Source organism: Coffea arabica, chromosome 3e (assembly GCF_036785885.1).
Source record: "Coffea arabica cultivar ET-39 chromosome 3e, Coffea Arabica ET-39 HiFi, whole genome shotgun sequence".
In the NCBI taxonomy this organism is placed as follows: domain Eukaryota; kingdom Viridiplantae; phylum Streptophyta; class Magnoliopsida; order Gentianales; family Rubiaceae; genus Coffea; species Coffea arabica.
Window position 1 is genome coordinate 6,728,992 of NC_092315.1, and position 20,745 is coordinate 6,749,736.

The 20,745-nt window shown below is 35.6% G+C and overlaps 1 protein-coding gene and 1 long non-coding RNA gene across 2 annotated transcripts; both read left to right on the forward strand.

The window, feature by feature from the left end:
• Positions 1-3,469: 3,469 nt before the first annotated feature.
• Positions 3,470-4,887, forward strand: LOC113736355 (uncharacterized). Its single transcript, XR_011842437.1, has 2 exons — positions 3,470-3,726; positions 3,805-4,887. It is a non-coding gene; the product is annotated as an uncharacterized lncRNA (long non-coding RNA).
• Positions 4,888-11,175: 6,288 nt separating this feature from the next.
• On the forward strand, positions 11,176-18,609 carry LOC113736284 (uncharacterized). The gene is made up of 2 exons (XM_027263178.2): positions 11,176-13,674; positions 17,925-18,609. Exons 1-2 carry the CDS (start codon positions 12,049-12,051, stop codon positions 18,258-18,260), a joined length of 1,962 nt encoding a protein of 653 aa, XP_027118979.1. The 5' UTR covers positions 11,176-12,048; the 3' UTR covers positions 18,261-18,609.
• Positions 18,610-20,745: the final 2,136 nt, after the last annotated feature.

Genomic DNA, 20,745 nt, shown 5'->3' on the forward strand with positions numbered 1-20,745 from the left:
TTAACGGACCGGTAATTCAATCGGTCAACCCAATGAACCGGCTGGTTTTCTAAGGAATCCGGGCTATATGTTGTGGGAAAAATTTTATGAAGATGCTTAATTGAAGGTTTGAATATGGGACCTTATGTGTAGAAGTAGAGTGCAATCACCACTAAACCAATCCATTTGTTATTTGTTTTGTTCTTCTTATATTATATTTTATATTTTTATTCTTATTTTATTTCTCCAAAACAAAATTTATTTAGAATCTTTTAATAACATTTTATTATTCCCTAAACTCTATAAGTTATGAAATGGATTTAAAAAATAACATGTTACACAATTCATTTTAAAAGCAAATATCGTTTTTAATAAACTTTTGCACTTAAAATTCATAAATAAATTAGATATTACATGTAGATAAAATTTTATACTTGAAGTTTGGTAGATTAGTAATTAAATTTAGGGTTAATCTTTTCTACATACACTGTCAGCGTTGGATGAATGACAAATATGCAAAATTTGAATTTAAAATTCAATTTTTGCACATATGTTAGAGATCCAACGGTGATAGTGTATATACTGTTAGTGTATATAAGATTTACTCGTAAATTAAAGTTGTTAATTCTTTAATTATTATAAGAATTAATGATTTTATAATAAATTAGACTAACTAAGCATTTATTATGACATAATTTATTATAGTTTCAACCATATCAAAAATTATGAGACATAATATTTAAAAATATTTAGTGACCCACTGATTAAATCAATAACCCATTGACCCATCTCTTTTGTCGGGTCAAGTTTAATAACTAAGGTATTTGCCACTCCATTTGCATCTTCATAGCCTCTCCCACGCCGGCGATTATCACTTTTGTTGCAACACCCCAATCAAGTTGTTTGATTTTTTTCACACTAGGGTTTTGGAGCAAAATGGATGGGAATTGTGCGATTAACCATGGTGAAAATGTTTTTACTATCTTGTTACTTGGTAAACACTCCTACACAAACTATAACACCCTTGAAATTCAGCCATACATCTCACGTTATGATGCTTCCCGTCAATCTTAACTGTTCGGTTTGACAGAAAGACCACGAATATGCTCTTTTATTAGATCGAGAGCCAAAACTTTATTTTTAATTGTTGGAGGGCTAAAATTTTACTTGGTAAAAAGTTAAAGGGCCATTGGGACTTTTTTCCCTTTTTATGTGCTCTACATACGTAACAAACATATTAATTATATACCAAAAAAAAAAGAAAAGTTTAATTTTACTATGGATTGTACTTGAAATTTCCATTACAGATATGTAAAAGACAAATATCTGATGCTAAGATTACTTTAGCTGTCACTAATCTTTGGATCTATCTAAAACAAGTTTCTTGTCTTTTTGTTCAATTGTTGAGAGTAATAGAAATTGGATGACTAGTTAAAACCGCAGTTATTAAACCTAACCTAACAAATTTTTTTTTCTAAATTTCGTGTCAAGATAGTTTTGCCTATTTATTTTTGCATAGTTTTTTTAATAGAAGATCTCAAGAAAGAAAAAAAAGAACTAGTAGTCAGAATCTTAGGGTTACATAATTAATATCCCTACTAAATGACCTGGGTCTTGGGGAATTTTCTTTGTAAAGGTTCACTTGGGTATTTTGATAAGTGGATTTTTGTGAAAGATTGGTAAATGGATTCAACTTTATGAAAGCGCTTTACGTTTAATAATTCCCACAATTATGTCTTTGTTAAGCCCAACATGAATGACATGACGGGTTAGGAAGATTTGTTTTCTGAATCATTGGTTTGTTTGGATGGAAGTTTATTTGGATGATTTATTTGAGATAATTACTGTAACATTTTTTGTGATGTGATGTATATGAGATAAAAACGTAATTGGAAAGATAAAAAGGTGATTGAAATTTGTGAAGCAAATTATTTTACTTGTTTCAGTCTCACTAATGGGTCCATTCACAAAGAGAATTTTGAATTAGAAATTGGTTGCATTGTTCAAGGTAGAAAGAGAAGAGGGAAAACGAATGATGAAATGCTTAAACCGGCCCTCAAATTTTAGCAAGTAAACGCTCTAAAAATTTACATGGAACTCCATTCCAGCCAGCCAATAGCTGATCATGCCTATGCCAATTTTTTTGACTATCAACGAAATGGATGTTCAATTACGCTAGTGAACTGACACACATTGCACAAACAAAATTAGTTGCTTCTTGAAATTTGATCAACATAGTCGTATCATAGAACCATTTCTGCATATTATCTTATAATTTATAAGTTGTTATAATAATTGCATTGAAGAAAAAATCATGATACGTTGTGTTAGGAGAGCAAGACTCCAATTAATGTGATTTGAAGTCCTCCAAAAACGGGTTGATTTCAGTTTGCGCCCTTTAAATATATCGAATTCTCATTTGGTTCTTAAACTTCAAATTAGAACACTTTAGTTCCTAAAGTATAAAACATTTTCTACCTTAATCTAGAAGGTATAAATCATGTCTCATTTTAGTCCCTAAGTATAAAATTTGTCACAACAAATTTATCTCATTGAAACATAAAATCTGTCTCACTTTCCTCAACTATTTCAATTTGGTTGAAAAATTCTATATTTTAGGAACTACAGTGTCCTATTTTAAAAATTTAGATACCAAAGCGAGAATTTGAATACAGTTGAAGCGTACAAAGTAGAGTTAACCCTTCAAATAATAAGGCTTACGTGTGCTGGGTGCGCAGTGTAAATGTACAATTTCATCTCTATAGCATAATGTAAAATGGATGCTTAATTACACCAGAAAACATTACTTTATATACATGATACAACCAAAAGTAAGTGCCTCTTGATTGATATAGTCGCATGGTGGAACCACGTGTGCATAGTACTTAGGAGGGCAAGACTTAGAGGTAATGTGTTTTTCACTTCCAAAAAATGGCCTTATGTGCTGGGAGGTACAAATGTGCAACTTCACCCCTGTAACTTAGAAACACTTTTGCATATTATTATCAAATCTATATTATGTTACTGCAATTGCACCCAAGGAAAAGAAAAATCAAGATCTGTTCTGTTGGGAGAGCAAGTCTTCACAGCAATTTGGACTTTGGATCTTGCGACAAAAAGTCACTTACGTGTGCTTGCGCTGGGCTGGGGTGGGAGGGGTTTTGTGGTGGGGGGAGGTTTGCAAACAATTAAGATAATGTGAAAATTGCCTTGCGCACTCAGAAAGCAAAGCAGTCGAGGAAGTTAAATGTCACTGAAAATTTCCTTATTCCTGCGTTGCTAAAATTCAAGATTCTTCAAGGCACTCAAAATCAACAAGTACAGAATGGGAAAGTAGAGCATCATACCCCAATCAACATGCAAAGAAACAATGAAAAGAATAAGAAGGTCATGAGATCAGAAGTCATATCTATTGAAGTAAATGCGTGACGTGATTATCCTTGAAACTAGTCCTTAAACCCGTATAAATTTCTCAGATTAACATGCCTCCCACTTGTACCATTCGCCCAGAGTCATTTCAACTTAGTATTTCCGTTTGTACCACTCTCAATCTTCTATGTTATCAGAAAATTAATGGCCAAGTTTGCTGTTTTGGTTGGTATCTGCTATCTAGACACTAAGGGTGCACTCAAAGGCTGCTATAATGATGTCAAAATAATGCAAGAACTGTTGACATCTAGGCACGGGTTCAGCCCGAGAATCTGCAAATTCTCACCGATGAGCCTGGCTCCGCTTTGCTGCCCACTGGTGCGAACATAAAAAAAAAGCACTCTATCAGATGATTGAGAGAGCAAAGGGCGGTGACATTTTGTTGTTCTTTTTCAGGGGCCACGGAACATTTCAAGATTTTTGGGAAGGCTCAGACTCCAAAAGAGAGGAAGCAATTGTCCCCTGCGACTGCAATCTCAGTTACAATGAGTTTAGAATATAATACCACCATGCCAAAGCCTAGATTTCTGAGTTTCATATCAATTTTACACAAATATGCTCTTCAACTTCTCAGCAATTAAGAAGAAACAGATTGATTTGAGTTTGTAGTTCGAAATAATGAACTTATACATTATTACTTATGAAATACAGGTGTGGACTTTCTTGATATGGTAAATCACATGCCAGAACGTGCTGATTTCGTTCTAGTGGCGGACTCCTGCAATAGTGGGGGGGGGCTAGTTGATCAGTTGAAGGAGCAAGTTGGACCTGGCCTTCTTCCAGATGTTTGCTACTCCCCAAAGTCCAACGACACATCCCTCGTAGCCAAAGTAATGCCCATCACAGAAATTATGCAGCATTTGAAACCTTTGACGGGCTTAAACAGCCCGGATGTGAGGGCACATTTGCTAAACGTCTTCGGAACTGATGCCAGCCTGAAGTTTTGAGTGCCAGCTGATGCTGAAGTGGTGAAGTCGTCCGACGTTGACGAAGGCATTCTTTTCAGTGGATGCCAGTTCAATGAAAACTCATATGATGATGGAAGTGGTCCTCGTCCTCATGGCAGGTTTAGTAGTGCACTTTCCGACTCCTTGAACGAGCAACGTGGTCTGATCACCAATCAGCAGCTGGTGGAGGCATGTAGAGCTAAATTACCATGGCAGCATCCATGTCTCTTCTGCTCTGTCGACAATGTTAATGCACCTTTCCTGCGCAGTGGCTGAATCAAGGCGCTGCTAGCTACTAGGGAATCCCAACCGACCTATAGTTGGTCTATTGTGACAGTGAAATATTACTACAATCTTCTATAAACGATACTAAACTAATGTACCATAATATATATCCGAGCACACATTACAGCGTGGGAGGAGCTGTGGATACGTTTGTAACCCTTAGTCACTTATTACTATAGAGCAACAATATGGAGAAGGGATTCTCCTTTATAATTTGACTAGTCTTGTCCTTAAGGATTCTACATCACATCTATACCTATTTCGGTATCTTCGTATATATGTGCAAACATTATAAGAGCACCTTCAATATCATTGAAATTGTCATGATTAAAGATGCATAATCTCAGACTTGGCAATCAAACCCAAAATCCAACAACCAACGCAACTCGCCCATTAATTTTAAAGGATGGGTTGGATAAATTGGGTGATTGATTTTGGTAGATTGAATTAGGAAAAACTAATTTATTCATTGGATGGGTTGAGTTTAGAGGGACCCGGACTATCTCTTATTTGAACCAATCAATTCTCCCGGAGCTAATTATGTCTCTGATCAAGCTCCAAATTCGTTGGGTATTTGTTAGTTAGTTGTACAAAACCAGTTGCCGAAGAGGTGAGTGATCAATGTGGCTACTTCGCCATCTACCAGTTCAGCTATCAAGGCACTTTCTGGATTTTTTTTTATTCTACCCAATATTTTTCCAACTTGGTCGTAGCTTGCATCTAAAATCACGTTGATATTCTCTGTGAAGAGCTTTTAGTTAAGGAAAACACAGTAGTTTTAAAACTTTGGGCACATTTGCAAGTTTTTGGACCTCTTTCCTCTCAAATGTAATGTTTGGAGTACTAAAGATAAAGAAACATTTTAAAAACACTGTAGTTTTAATTAATCTGAAAAGGAAGTAATTAATCTTATTAAAACTTTTTGTTCCAGATTTAGGGATTTGAAGCAATTCTTGAGTTTTGATATATCACATGAGGTCGCCCATCAATTGGAAGAAGGGATGGATTGGCTAGTTTGAAGGAAAAAAGTGTAAACGAGAGTTCTTGAATTTGAACCCTCTTACTTACACTATTAAAATAAAAGTTGTAAAAAAAGAGGTCTCCTATTTTATGTGAAATAAGAATGAAATAGGAAGCTGCATATTTGCTTAACTCAATATCAAATTTCTCGATCCTTTCATAAGGGTGAAGAAGAAATAGGAATGAAAATTTCCACCTGTTCTCTGCTTAGATTAAGGGTGAAGAAGAATTTTGGAGGGGTTGCAAATTCTGGTGGAGGTTTCTTAGGTGGTTTTGCTGAGTTTGAGGGCTCCATGGAACAGGTTAATCATAAGTTTCCATGGCTTCCTACTATGCCTAGGCAAGTTTCTCACACGGATGCTTATGGACAATCCCAGCTTGCTTAATTAGTAGTAGTAACAGTTGGTAGTTAATCGACTTGAAAAAGAGTGTTGGTAATTTATTTGTCATAACTATTTAATTAATTTTTCAATCTTTTAATTATTTAGTTGATTATGGTTAAACTTGTAGTTTCATTTCTGGGATTTGCCCTTCTTCTCTTGAGTTTTAAGTTTTCTCACTATACTACTCCTTAATCATACGAAGTTTCTGAACTTCTAGTCCTGGTACCATACATGATACAAAAAAGGCTATACATTATGTTAGGAGTGTCAAACTCCAATGCAATGTGACTTTAAATCTTCCAAAAAAAAAAGGTTAATTTCACTTTACACCCCTCAATTATGCATGATTTTTTTTTTTTTACTTTAGTTTCTAAACTTCAAAATGGAACACTTTAGTTTCTAAGGTATAAAATCTTTCCAACTTTAGAGAATCCCAATCAGTCCTGTCGTTGATCAATTGTGATCTTGAAATACTTCAACAATTATCTACTACTATATATGAATTTTCATACACCAACTACATGATAGTGTAACGCTTAGGGGTATAATCCAAATAAGCGATTCAACTTGGACTCGCAAGTAATTTGATCAAAGGCTCGACATAGGGTTGATAAGTTTTGATGGGAATTTTGTTGAATTGATAATCACGCCAACATTTACCGTATTTTTCTTTCTTTTATGCATATGTATGTCAAGGCAGACGTTTCGCATTAGTACTTTGCATTGCTGAAGTGAATAAGAGATGAAAATTAAAGCAGCGAGGATGCGGATCAGGAGAGAATCCATATCTTGTTCTTAAAGGCGTTGAAACTTGAAATACAGGGAAAAAAATAAAAAATCACGCCTTCTGATTCCTCTTCTTGAAAATGAGGTTTTTTTACACCAATGATAGAGCATTTTTTCCGGCTTTAGTTTAACGGCCAAAAAATTTTTAACATAGAAAAGTTCTGTTTCTGTTATTTTGGCTTCTAACACCTCTGTCCTCTTTTGTACACAAAGCAACTTGGAGAAATAAGCATGTAACAATTTGACACAGTTAGGCTGCATTAGCAATACTAAAATTGCTTGCCATCGAAATGTTTCCGCAATGGTGAGACAAATTCACGGAATATCTATAGCAAACAACCTTAAAAAACTTTTTGCTCAATATTACCTGTTGGGACTTGGCAGACTACCTTCAAAAAAAAAGAATGATGGAGAACAAAGACAAAAAAAAAAAAAAAAATTTCAAGTAAGTTTTGGCTATGTGAAAGAGTTTTTATTGAACTTCAATGTTTGAATTTGAATTCAAAGTCTTTTTTTTTTTAATTCAAGTTGAAACTACTATAAAAATATATATTTTTTTTAAAGTGTAAGTAAGCAAGTTCGAATTCAAAATCTCTTACTTACACTTTCTTTACCGAACCACCCAATACATACTGCCTCCGATTATAAAAACTAGGAAGAGATCCCGCGCAATACACGAGAGTTAGTACCTTTGGAGTTAGCACCTGTGTGGTGAAAAAGTTATTGAGGTAACAATTAACAAATTTCTAAGAAGAAAGCGGAAGAAAGCAAAACAAAAAAGTATACAAGAAGGTAATCCAATGATGAAAGAGCAATTGAAGTGATGCTTAACAATTTCGTAATTTAATTGAGAAGAAAGTGCAACAAAACAAAAGCAAATTAAAAGAGATAACCCACTCATCACAAGTAGTAATAAATAGGAATATGTGTATTATCAATAAATCTGAAGAGACCAATTTCCCATTGATCTTGTCTACAACCTTCATAATAACAAAAAGATCATCATCCTTTAATTGGTTGATCAACACTCTCTGTCCTTTAATTGTATTTGTTGACTTGAAACTGGCAAGACTAATCCTAGAGTACCTGTAATCCATCCAAACCTAAGCCATCAATTATCTTCCTATCAGGATTTTTTGCAATATCAATACTCAAATACACCTAGATAAAACTACAATCTTCCTACCAGAAAAATAATTTCCAGTAATTTTTTAGTATTATCGTAGTAAAAAAATGCTTTTATCACTAATAATTGTTTGTTCTTTCACTATTTCTTTCTTGGGCTAGAAATTCACCTTTGATGAGGAGGAGCATCAATTTGAGCACAAAAATCATCCGCAACCATTTTAGTTTTGATTCATACATATTGCTAAAGCCAAATAATCCAAATCCCAACCGCAATTCCTTTGAGTGGCTGACTTTAACTACTATCAACAAATAAAATCATGCACTAGAATCAGTGAAAAATGGAAGGGAAAAAAATTAAATAGTAGATATGGAGAATTTCAACATGTAAAAGAAATGGAGCCAACAACCGATATTTTTGGATTAAAGAAAATATGAGATTACTTGAACGATTATTTCTTATTATTTGTAGTTTGAAAGAAAAGCCAAAATCCAAAGCGTTAAGGATTGGTAGGGGAAAAGAAGTAGGAATATAAACAACTAAATGTGAAGACAGGATGAGATTGGTACAAATTTAATAACCTATGATGTTGTTAAGAAATTAATGCAAATTTAATAATGGCAATCAGTTGTAGTAGCTAATAGAGAAAAACACCTTGAGAGAAGTCCACCAAAAAATCCAATATGTAAGTCAGGAACCCAACTCTAATCCAAAAACTTAAGCCATTAGGTCTTGGGCCTTTACTTACATATTAACCACTCTTTCTCCATCTCTCGAACCAATATGGGACATGACCCTTTACTCATGAACTTAATAAATCTCCCTCTTCATGAGTAACCCCCACATTAAACCCAAATTTACAAGCTCTTTTTCGAGCTCACTTTAATAATCAATGCAAGTCCACCTTATCATCTAAGATCACCTCTTCTCCCAAACATGGACACACTCTTCTTCAACATCCAAACTACATTCTAGACCCCTACCAACCTTTTAGGCTTCTTTGTCTAACACCAACCGGACCCCTGCCAAACTCATGGCACACCTGGTCCAAAATCAACCAAACTCCTTGACACTTTGGTCTACAATCAAAAATAGAATTTTTACTAGTCCAACTCCGAAAAGAATCCGCTTACCCATGAGTAACCCAGTCTCGCAACCTGAAGCTTTGATACCAATTTGATAGGGAGAAATATCTCGAAAGAATCCACCAAAGAGCCCAATATGTAAGTCAGGAACCCAACTCTGACCCAAAAACTTAAGCAATTAGGTCTTGGGCCTTTACTTACATATTAACCGCTCTTTCTCTATCTCTCAAACCAATGTGGGACATGACCCTTCACTCATGAACCTAACAGTAGCCATAAGAAACTATTTATGATTTATCAATAAGCCAAAAAGGTGTCTTGAGAATTCCTACATTATTAATTAGCGTGAAATACCTTAAAAACCAATCTTTTTAAAATGACTCTGAAAGCAACTTTATAGGCAATAAAGTAAGTTTCATATGATAATAATACTTAATAGCTCTCACACATTAATATTGTCTCAAACTTGCCTCAATTACTGATTATAATTTGTATTAATTACACGGGTTTATTACACCCACATTTAAAAGGGCACTATGGGAATAACGTATTGAAGCACGCATAACCATATTGTACTTTGCACTTAAGCATTTAGATTACACTTTTCCTCTTCCATATTTACCTCTCCACACATGGTAGATGAAATTTTCTCAAAAAGTCAGCAGCAAAGTCTTTTTTATACATGTATAGGATCTCGAATCATCACCCCTATGTATTAATAATTATCTTTTACCTCCATGATAAGGAATACAAAAGTCACACGGCTGATTGCAATTTGAAGTAGAAAAGCCAAAAACAAAAGAAAATGTAAAACAAAAGTCACACAACGAATTCGTCTAATGGTCCGATGAGATATAACAAACCAAACCAACAAGGAAACGGTTCGGAACCCACAGATCTCACTAGTAATATTGTATTGACTCCATAAAAGTCCGACAAAGCCTAGTCTAACCTACCATTAGTCCACTATTAAACAAGTGTTATGACCTCACCTACCATTATTCCACAATTCATGTGGCCTGCTATTATTAACGAAACAAATTAAAGTAATAATTTAATAATTGAAAATTTTGACCAAATAAAGATCAAATTCCTCAAATAGTTTTTCAACTTTTTTACTAATTTATATTTGGTCCTCTATCTTAAAAATGGGACAGAATGATTCTTCAATAAATTTTTTCGTACTAAATTGATCCCTATATAGCGGAACAGGCAAGAAAAAGTCGGATCAAAATGATGGTGAAATTTGAATTTTCTTGACTGTCCTATTATATAAGGACCAATTTGGCCCAAAAAATTTTGTTAGAATGGCATTCTATCTAATTTTTAAGATGGAGGACTAAACGTGAATTACTAAAAAAGTTGAAGGCCTATTTGGGGATTTGGTCCCAAATAAATAAGAAAAAAATTTTATACAAAGCTGTAGAAAATAACAAATTCCTGGCTCACATGCACCCTTCATAAATTTGTACCTTCTTTGTCTCTTCACACACAGTAGCCACTTCACCCACAGCCTCTCATTTCAATTCTAAATTTTTAATTCCAATAAAAACATTGGCCCCACTTCTCAGATTCCCCCCGCCCCAACCCAAAAAAACAACCCCATCCCAAATTTTTTTTTCTTTTCTTTTCTGGCAATTCCTTTCTACCAAAAAGAGCACAAAAGTTGAAACCCATGTTGATGTACCCAAGAACAAGGAAAAAAAAAGGTTAAAAGTTAAAACCCATAAATCAAAATCTTTTAAAAGAGGTCAAAAAAAGAAAAAAAAGGGGTTCCTTTCCTTTACTTACTCATGTTCTTCCTTGACCAGCACAAAATTTACCCCTGCATTTATCTTCTTTCTCTAACATTCATTTCTTTCTTTTTATGGGAAAGTAAAGAAAAAAAATGGATTCTTTATTTTGCTTCTCTTTCTTTCTAGAAGTGTGAATGTGAATAATAAGTGCTACACTAATAAATGGAAATGAATGCAAACTGCCCTCCTTTTCTTTCTTGTGAATTCCCCTACCTTTTTTCTTTTTTTTATTTTTATTTTTTGACCTTTTTCAGAGTGTTAAAAATAAATATAATTGATAATAAATAAATGAATATTTCTATTTTAACATAAGCAAGTTTAGCCTTTGCTTGACTGGTGGGGTTTGTCTTTGTATGCTTTTCTTAGTGCAATAGTGCAATTCTTTTCTTTGATTCTGCTACTTTTCAGTCCTTCACAATCCTTTTCAAGATTCCCCTCACTTCCTAAGCCTTCCCAATTTTTTTCTTATAAAAATTCCCTCTTTTTCTGTTTTTCTTTTTGTTTTCTCTTGGTTTAGCATTTTTTGCACCTCCCCACATGCACGTTCTTGGGCGTGTCTGATCTGGATTGGATCACAAGGATCTCTATTTGTTTTTTCTTTTTTTTTTCCTTCCTTCATTCTTGAGTTTCAGAAAAAACAGTGTAAAAACAGGGGAGCAAAGAAGTATTGTGGGGTTCAGTGTTTTTTGGGAAGGGTCTTTTTGCAAGAGTCTCATCAGGAGGAGGAGAAGAAAGAACGAGGTGAGAAGGTGAGATTTCTTAACACCCTTTTGGATCTTTTAGCCTTTGGGACCCTGCCAAGATTCTTGCTTTTTGTATTTCTGAGAATTTTGGGATGTCTGTTCTGCTTCTGCATTACTTTTGTTGTATTAACTCGGCTGGAATTTGAACCGGGTTTCTCTCAGTTTAGGGAGAGATCCTGTTGAATTCTTGAATTTACTTAAATATGGGGCTAATTCCGGAAGGGGTTTGCTTTATTTCGTGAATCCGAATGTTTGAATGGTTGAAATCTTGACTGCAGTTCTGGGTTTTTGAGAGATTTATTGTGGGATACTGAAATAGTTGTTTTGATATCGTAATTTTAGTATTGGCTTGGAAGGTGGGGAGTTCTTACTTTTGGTTTACATTGATTTTAAGGAGATTGGATGATAGAACTGCACTTCAATAGAATAGTGTAGTTTGGGGTAGGCATAACAGTTCTACTCCTGAGACATGGCTAGTATAGATGTGGGGAAATATGCCCATAGCCCTGTCCATAAAGCCATAATCTTGAAAGATTATGCCGGTCTCAGGAGGATAATTGCGGGTCTTCCACGGCTTTGTGACCCGGCTGAGATTCATAGTGAAGCAGTTTCGGTGGCTGAAGAAGCTAAGGCTGATGCTATTTCTGTAGTGATTGACCGACGGGATGTTCCTAACCGTGATACAGCTCTACATATCGCTGTGAAACTTGGTGATGAGACTGCAACTGAAATGCTGATGCTTGCTGGTGCAGATTGGAGTTTGCAAAATGAACAGGGTTGGAGTGCTCTACAGGAAGCGATTTGTAATAGGGAGGAAGTGATAGCTAGGTGTATAGTTAGGCATTATCAGCCACTGGCTTGGGCTAAATGGTGCAGAAGATTACCTCGGTTGGTTGCGACAATGAGAAGGATGAGGGACTTTTACATGGAAATTACATTTAACTTTGAGAGCTCTGTTATTCCTTTTATTTCAAGGATTGCCCCTTCAGATACTTACAAGATTTGGAAAAGGGGCGCAAATCTACGGGCAGATATGAGTTTGGCTGGTTTTGATGGCTTCAGAATTCAGCGTGCAGATCAAAGCATTCTCTTCCTTGGTGATGGTTCTGAGGATGGGAAGGTTCCTCCAGGGTCCCTTTGCATGATATCTCACAAAGATAAGGAAATCATGAATGCTTTGGATGGTGCTGGTGCCCCTGCAACTGATGCAGAAGTCCAGCAAGAAGTCGCTGCAATGTCTCAAACTAATATATTTAGGCCCGGAATTGATGTCACTCAAGCGGTTCTTTTACCACAGCTGACTTGGAGGCGGCAGGAGAGGACAGAGATGGTGGGCCCGTGGAAGTCTAAAGTTTATGATATGCATAATGTGGTTGTAAGCATAAAATCAAGGAGAGTCCCTGGAGCTATGACTGATGATGAATTCTTCAATTCTTGCAATGAAAATGAGACAGAGAGTGAGGAGCTTGACAATATTCTGACTGAGGATGAAAGAAGGCAACTTGAGGCTGCACTTAAGACGGATCCTTCTGAGTCAAACAATGAGATTGGTGATGGCATTATTGCTCATCGTCATAGTTGTTACGAGCCGAGGGATATTCCTATTGAGGATACTAATGGTTGGGTCACTGGAGATAAAAAGCAGGAAAGAAAAGGATGGTTCAGTGGCTGGAGGAGAAGGGATAATAAAAGTGAAGCAGATAAGAAACTGACCCCACCAAGAAGTTCCCTTTATGTAGAAGATAAAGTTAGTGATCTTCTTGGAGACTCTCCATCTGGAAGTCAAAATAAACCAGGGAGGCATTCGATGGAGATTTCTTTGAAGAGGGATGAGTACCATGAGCATCGAAGAAGTAGAGAAAACAAAGCTTCTTCATCTACTAGTTCTGAGAGTGGGAGTCGGCGCAAGGATGGGAGCCGTGAGAATGAGTATAAGAAAGGGTTGAGACCAGTTCTCTGGCTTTCCCCTGACTTTCCGCTGCAAACTGAAGAATTTCTGCCATTGCTTGACATTCTAGCAAACAAAGTTAAAGCCATACGGAGACTAAGAGAACTGCTGACAACAAAGCTTCCAAAGGGGACGTTTCCTGTCAAGGTATGCTTGTATAAGTTATCCGTGACATTTCCTGTCCATTTTTTATTTTATTTAAACCTAGGTTACTAAATTATCATCTCTCTGAGCTTTCTCTAATATAGCAGACATGCTAGCTACCTCATTTTTTTGCCAAGCAATTCTTTAAATTGGGATTCATAGCCCTTCTTGAAATGGAATGAGCGAGAATGGTTGGAAAAAGTTTACTGCAACTTAGGTGAATTAATTAACACATTGTGTAATATAAGTTATGGTCTAACAGCCAAAAAGTGATAAAAAAAAAGGTCTTGTTTTCAAGTAACCTCCTAGCTTCATTATCGAGTGGCTCTCCAGTCTCCACACTCTATAACTTATAGCTTGTTTGGGAGCTGTGATTTGATCAGAAAAGAAAGGAAGGTGACAACAAAGATGTCTTTTCTAACGTTTGGGAGTCTTTGTCCTCAAATGTGTATTGAACTAATTTTTATTGACATATGTATCCAAAATCATCCCTTTTCTTACCTTAACTACCAAACAACATTAAAATCCCTTCTCTTCTTTTCTTTCCTTTCATAACTTAACATTTCCCCTTTTTTCTTTTCTAACCTAAACTCCCAAACTAGCTATTAGAGAAGTAGTCAGGAATCCAGGATTCTCGTTCTATTATGTGGTTGAACCTTGGGACTTCAGGGATTTGAATTTTGTTACTGCCTTGTAGTGAGGATATTCATTATGTCAAGCAAATGTGTTGTTGGTTTTTAATTCAGGAGAATGTTTTGTTTTTTCTTTTTATTTGAAAATTTGTCTCGACTGCATTTCTCAAAAAAAAAAAATTTTTTTTGATACATGTGTTCTTTTGCTGGCCAGAAATTGAACTCTTATGAATCTGTGTACAATCTTACAACATATTTCACCGGCCTACTCGTGCTACGTGCTGATTGTCATCATTTCTTCTCGTTCATTTAAGACACCACTACATAACCTTCTGTCTATACTATCAGAATCAGGGAATGATACTTTCGCTAGGCTATCATTTTGTAAAAGGCACAGGAATGTATTGGGAATTGAGATAATATTGGTGGTCTGTATTTTAGCTACAATCAGAATCCTGCTGTGTTTTGACCATTTGCGTGTAATCTGCTTTTGACTTATAGAAAGCATATCTGTCCTGTTGATTCTGTTAAAGACGCTGATTATTCCTCTCAAATTAAGCTTTGAGGTTGCTTCACTTTGTTCATATCTTTAAATGAATAGGTGGGGTCAATGACGTAATAACTATGGAGAAGGAAATCCATGAAAATGGAAATAAAATAATAATGGTTGCAAGATAAAGATGACAAACCTTTTGAGAATGAGCTGTCTAAGAAAAATGAGTCTCAGCGTTAAGCCTGTCTTCTTTACCTCTAACCAAAAAATTTTAAAGAAAAAAAGAATAAGAAAAAAAATGACTTGCTTTTATAGTGGGTAGTATTGTTAGTTTAAAGGACTCGCAGTCTTACATTTGTCTGAATTGCATAGTGAACTTTATTTACTGGAAGGGAGAAGGGGACTAATAAATCTCTTACCATGGAATGCAGAGGTTTCATGTTGGTTTAGTGGCCTTATTGTCTTTTCTTCGCTTTATTTTGTATCATGAGGGCAGAAGGAAGTGTATGAATCTCTTTTAAACAAAGCAGTCACTTTTTTCAAGTGAACATTTTTTTGAATTATTGTCTTTGGCAAATATCTAACTCATGGTGAAAAGTTAGGGTGTAATATCTTGACCTTTTCTCCTTTACTCCGAAAAGGATGGGATTTTATTGAAATGAATTTACCAAGGACTTTCATATGTTTAATGAATGTGTTAAATTGTATTACGCCAACTCCATCAGCTGCTAAGTTAACTTTGAAACTCCCTCATTGATTTCATATCTTTATTGGTATTTCAAGAATTACTGTAACTACGGCTTGAAGAGGTTATGAGGCAGTGATTATTACATAATTCACTAGAAAGAAAGAAGAAATATTTCGTATTTTTTAATGTAGAATAGGTAACCAAAGAAGGCAGACTAAATAAAAAATTAAACCCCCCTTCCCCCGAGGTCCCCTTCCCTCCAGTTAAGGAGTGAGTCCCTCAAAGGTTTCTTGCTAATGATTAGAGAAAAGAAGAAACACAAACTTGTCGCTTCAATGATAAAAATTTAGACAACCAAGAGCCTTAGTATGAAAAATGTATAGAAAAACTACCCCTTCATGCTAAATATGTGAGACGATTAATTAAGAGTGAAAGCATACCAAGTTACGACTGAATGCCTGTCTTCAGAATATCAAATTATAGTGAATCACCTAAATACTTTTGTGAAAAGGATGTTTCAAAGTAAAATTTTTTTGGATATCTTTCAATCATCCTGAGATGCAAATTGAGTTGCCCATAGAAACTATTGTAATAACACAACCACAATTGTTTCAATTGCAGCTCAACAAACTCTGGCATGTTCTCTTCATTCACTTGTTTTCTTTAGATTCACATTATGCTTTTGTTGGCTGCATATATTCTAAAAGAAAACTAGGTTAAATTTGAAGGGAAGTTGGAAGAAAGAGATCCATATCTTTGTGCTTCTGCTTGGAAAAGTTGCTTTGATTGCAGCTTAACAAACTCTAGCATGTTCCGCATGTTTACTTGTTTCTTTAGACTCTTATTATGCTTATGCTGGCTGAATATATACTTTAAAAGCAAATTAGATTAAATTTGAACGGATGGTGGAAGTAAAACAAGAACCATATTTTTGTCCTTCTCCTTCGAAACTTTGGCTTTTGAATTTTCTGCTCAAATGGACATTAAGGTTTTGAATTTACAAGATATTGGGGAACATATGAATAGCAACGTGAAAAATCATTCTCTATAACTTAAAATTTCCAGAAAGCTTGTTTTCTCAAGGTTGAAAGAATTTTACCTTGGATGGGCTCAGATAATGTGACCTTTTCCTCTGTAGAATTTTTCATGGAGAAAGGGTTTCTTAGGATCACAATTGTTAGATGATGGAACTCAATTGTGCAAACATCATGGATCATGGGTCAGAGTTATACTAGGTTTCTCAGGACTCTTTGCATTTGGTATTGGACATTTCCACGTTTTCCAGTTACAGCATACTAGTTGAGTATGTTGACTTTGAAGGGAGTGTTGCTACTATGTTGATGTAAAATTTTACGTCAACTTTGGGAGTGTCTTATTAGCAAGTAATTCTATCAGAACCTTCTTTAATGTGTGAAAGAAAATTTTTGCTTTCTTAAATTAATGCTCTCTTGTTTTAGAAAATGAGAAATTTGCTTCAGTCATTACTTCTTAAGTGTTCTCAAATACACTAAGCATAGTCTCATTTTCTAATTGTTTGTAGTGATTGATGGACTCTTAAGAAAGTTCACTACTATTACTTCTTAAGATCTAGTTAAAATTCTTGTTTCGGAAAAAATAAATGGCATTGAGAATGAGAATCACAAGAATCGGTTTCCCTAAGAGATGTCGTCATATTAGGACACTTTGAGTTCTTATAGATTGAAACTGTCGTTGATGGAAACATGTAAGTAGATGATGATGCCAAAAGAAAAGAACTGTCATGCTCCTTTGTTCCTTTCTGTTGGATTTCATTTTGAAATCAGCATTCACTGATTACATTTCTACTAGTTATTTTTCTTAGCTTAGCTAAATTTTAGCTCCTCTTTTTCTTTTAGCTGCAAGAGTGATGAGCAGTACTCTTTGGCTTTACTTTTGCTTTTTGCTAATTTTCATTCTGTTACACTCAATCTGGGCATCAAATTGTTCTCACAGCTTACAAACAAGACTTGGAAATTCACATCATCAGGTGCTTTATTATTTATTTAGTCATCTTTTTTGGCAAAAGTTGAAAATGGTTTTCAGAAATGATGCCTGCCTATTGAGATTTTTTGTTCTTGTGCTGTTGGTTTGAATCTCTTGAGGGTCCTGATTTAGAATGTGCTTGGGTATAAATAGCTCACATGGGTGGGATGTGGGAGCTGTTATTTGTGAGAGACTTAGGTGGTGACTTTCTGGTTCATTGGCATTGTTCCTTTGCTGGTTGCTTTTGATACGTTCTATGTAAGAGGCATACAATAGGACAGTAGATCTTGTTCTTTGGCATGCACTTTTAGGGTGTGCCCACTTTTTGCCTTCTGTAAGCAATTATCCTTTTTCACAGGTTTAAACAAGAATTTACTGCCTTGATCATATTGAAGTTGCCTTTTGTTACCCTTCACTGAGAAGCCTTACCCTGTTTCAGGTTGCTATACCAGTGGTTCCTACAATTAGAGTGTTGGTTACTTTTACAAAGTTTGAAGAATTACAACCGCTGGATGAATTCTCAACTCCCCCCTCAAGTCCTACAGCTGGCCGTGAGAGCCCGGCAGTTGTGCAGTCCTCAAGTTCATCGTGGTTTCAGTGGATAAAAACCCCTTATAATCGCGCAAGTTCTTCTAATGTTGGCTCAAGTAGTAGGATAGAAAATATCCAAGATCCCTTTCTGCTTCCTGCAGATTATAAATGGGTCACCGCTGAAGAAAAGAAAAAGAGGATGCATGAAAAGAGCAAGTTGAAAAAAGGAAAGAATCATAAGTAGCAGGATACGCAGACTGTTTCATTCGACTCGATCATGTCTTGGTAATCAACGAAATTCCAAGTGGGACGCATTATATTCATTGACATTGCTTGGACCAAAAACAGGTCACACTTCTTCATGGTAACTCTTTGTTGTGTTGAAAATCTTGTTAAAATTTGTGGGGGGTATAAAGAAATGGGAATTGTAATTCTTGCAAATGCTTTGTAACCATATGGAAACAATTGATCATTTCTGGTGGCTGTGCCACGATATATGTTGACTTCCGGTTGCAGATTGTTCTGACATTAGCTTCCAGTCTGAAAAGGCAGGGTAGGTTGAAGCTGGGAAATACATACTTCAGTTCCACGTATACTGTTGATTGGGTGTTTTACTCTGAAAAGGTTATTGTTGATTGAACAAATTTTCCTGCTTATTAGGCTTTTCCTCTTTTCTGTTACTAATTATTCTTGTTTCAGTCGTGTAATATATAAGTTTGCAACACTCAAGTATGCATTAAGACTATCATTATTCAACTTCTCTGGCAAATTTCCTCCGACAATTGTGGCTTAGTCAATATAGGTCAAAATCCGCTCTGCCTTTTCCATCCTCTTCCCCTAGGCATGGCCATGGTTCCACTTGGAACCGGGAACCGGACCGGAACCGAACCGTTTGGAACCGGACCAGAACCGGAACCAGAACCGTGGAACCAGAACCGTAGTAGAACCTTGGATAAAGGTTCCGGTTCTGGTTCTCTAAAAAATAGAACCAGAACCAGAACCGCCGGTTCCAGAACCGTTAAAAAATTTAAAAATAATTAATATAAAAAATAATAAAAGTAGAGGCATCATGATGACCAAGGTCATCATGATGCCACCACAATTTTTGCTCTCAATTTTTGCTCTCGGGGGCTCCTCCTGACTTGCACAAAGGTCCTCAGGCTCTCAACGGAAGAAAGAAACAAAGCAAAGGATAGAAAAAAAACAAGAAAGGTGGCTGCCTGCTAAATTTGACAAATTGGGGGTTAGGGTGAATTACAAGTTTACAACGTTACAATTCAACGTTGTAATTTTGTCCAAATTTTCAATACAACTTTACAAATTTGGAACGTTACAATACAACGTTCCAAATTTTTAATTTCATTTTGTCCTATAAATAAGACTTGAAATTTTATTTTCTACTACACCAAAATCAATCTTCTCTCTTCCATCTCTAAACTACTCTCAATTTCTTCATCTATTATCTATTTATTATTTCGTACTTTGTAGAATAATAATAAAATTAAAATATGATATTTATTTTGTATTTATTTTTTTACATTTTATTTAAAATTTTAAATATATTGTTATATTCGTATTAAAATTGGTAAGGATAAGAAATTAAATAAAATTGTATATAACCATACGGAACCGGAACCGGAACCAGAACCAGAACTAGAACCATAAGGAATCGAAATCAGAACTATGCGGTTCTGGTTCTACCTTTTTGAAGAACCAGAACCGCCGGTTCTGGAACCAGAACCAGAACCATCTTATATGGTGCGGTTCTGGTTCTACCTCTTTGAAGAACCAGAACCGGCGGTTCTGGAACCAGAACCGTTGGTTCTGGAACCGTGGCCATGCCTATCTTCCCCTCACCTCAACTGCAAAATTGTGAACATTTCCAACAAATTTGCTCCTTTCATGATACTCTCCTATCCCTAATGGACTATTCTTTGATGGGCTTCCCTCTTTCCGGGCATCTGCTGGCTGTCGTTGCCCCAGCCCAGCAGGTGAAATACTGGCTGATGGGATGTAGAAGGATCCCAAGTGGTTGACAATCAGCGTTTTCACACAGTGCCGATAACTGTCATTTTGGGGTTGAGGCCTGATAAACTGCACTGTAGCATGGACAATGGGATATTCTTTGAACAGCCCTCTCTTACGGATGAGTGAAATTTTAATAAAATGCAGTGTGGACCTTAGGTTGTTTCTGAACAGTCTTCTCTTAGGTGATTGAGTAGAAGTTTAACAGATTATCCAATCCATCATGTCCAATAAAATATAGCATGGTGAACAATATTCTATGGTCTGGAGCGAAAAGAATCAAGAGTAAGAACATCTTGTTTGATGTGAGGTAATATGTGTTCTACCTAGTGATGAACAGGAGAAAAATTTTCTGAAAAATTGAGTGCTAAATGATTCGGTTTGATAGTTCAATTCAGTACTGAAGTTTAATAGTTACCAACCTTTACTATGTCTAGATGTGTTTGATAATAAAAAAATGTGATATCTTAAAGTGGCTCTAAATTGTCTTGGCAAAACATATTGCAGAAAAAAGTGATAAGTTATTCACTTTATCACTTTATATAAATGCAAGATTCATTACTTTCATTATATCAAATTAAAAGTTTCTTACTGTATCTACAGATGTTAACAAAGGGGCACATGAAACTATTATAGATTGTGCTAAAATTTATTTTTTCTCAAACAAATTTGTTTTTTCTTAGATAAATTTGTGATAATGTATT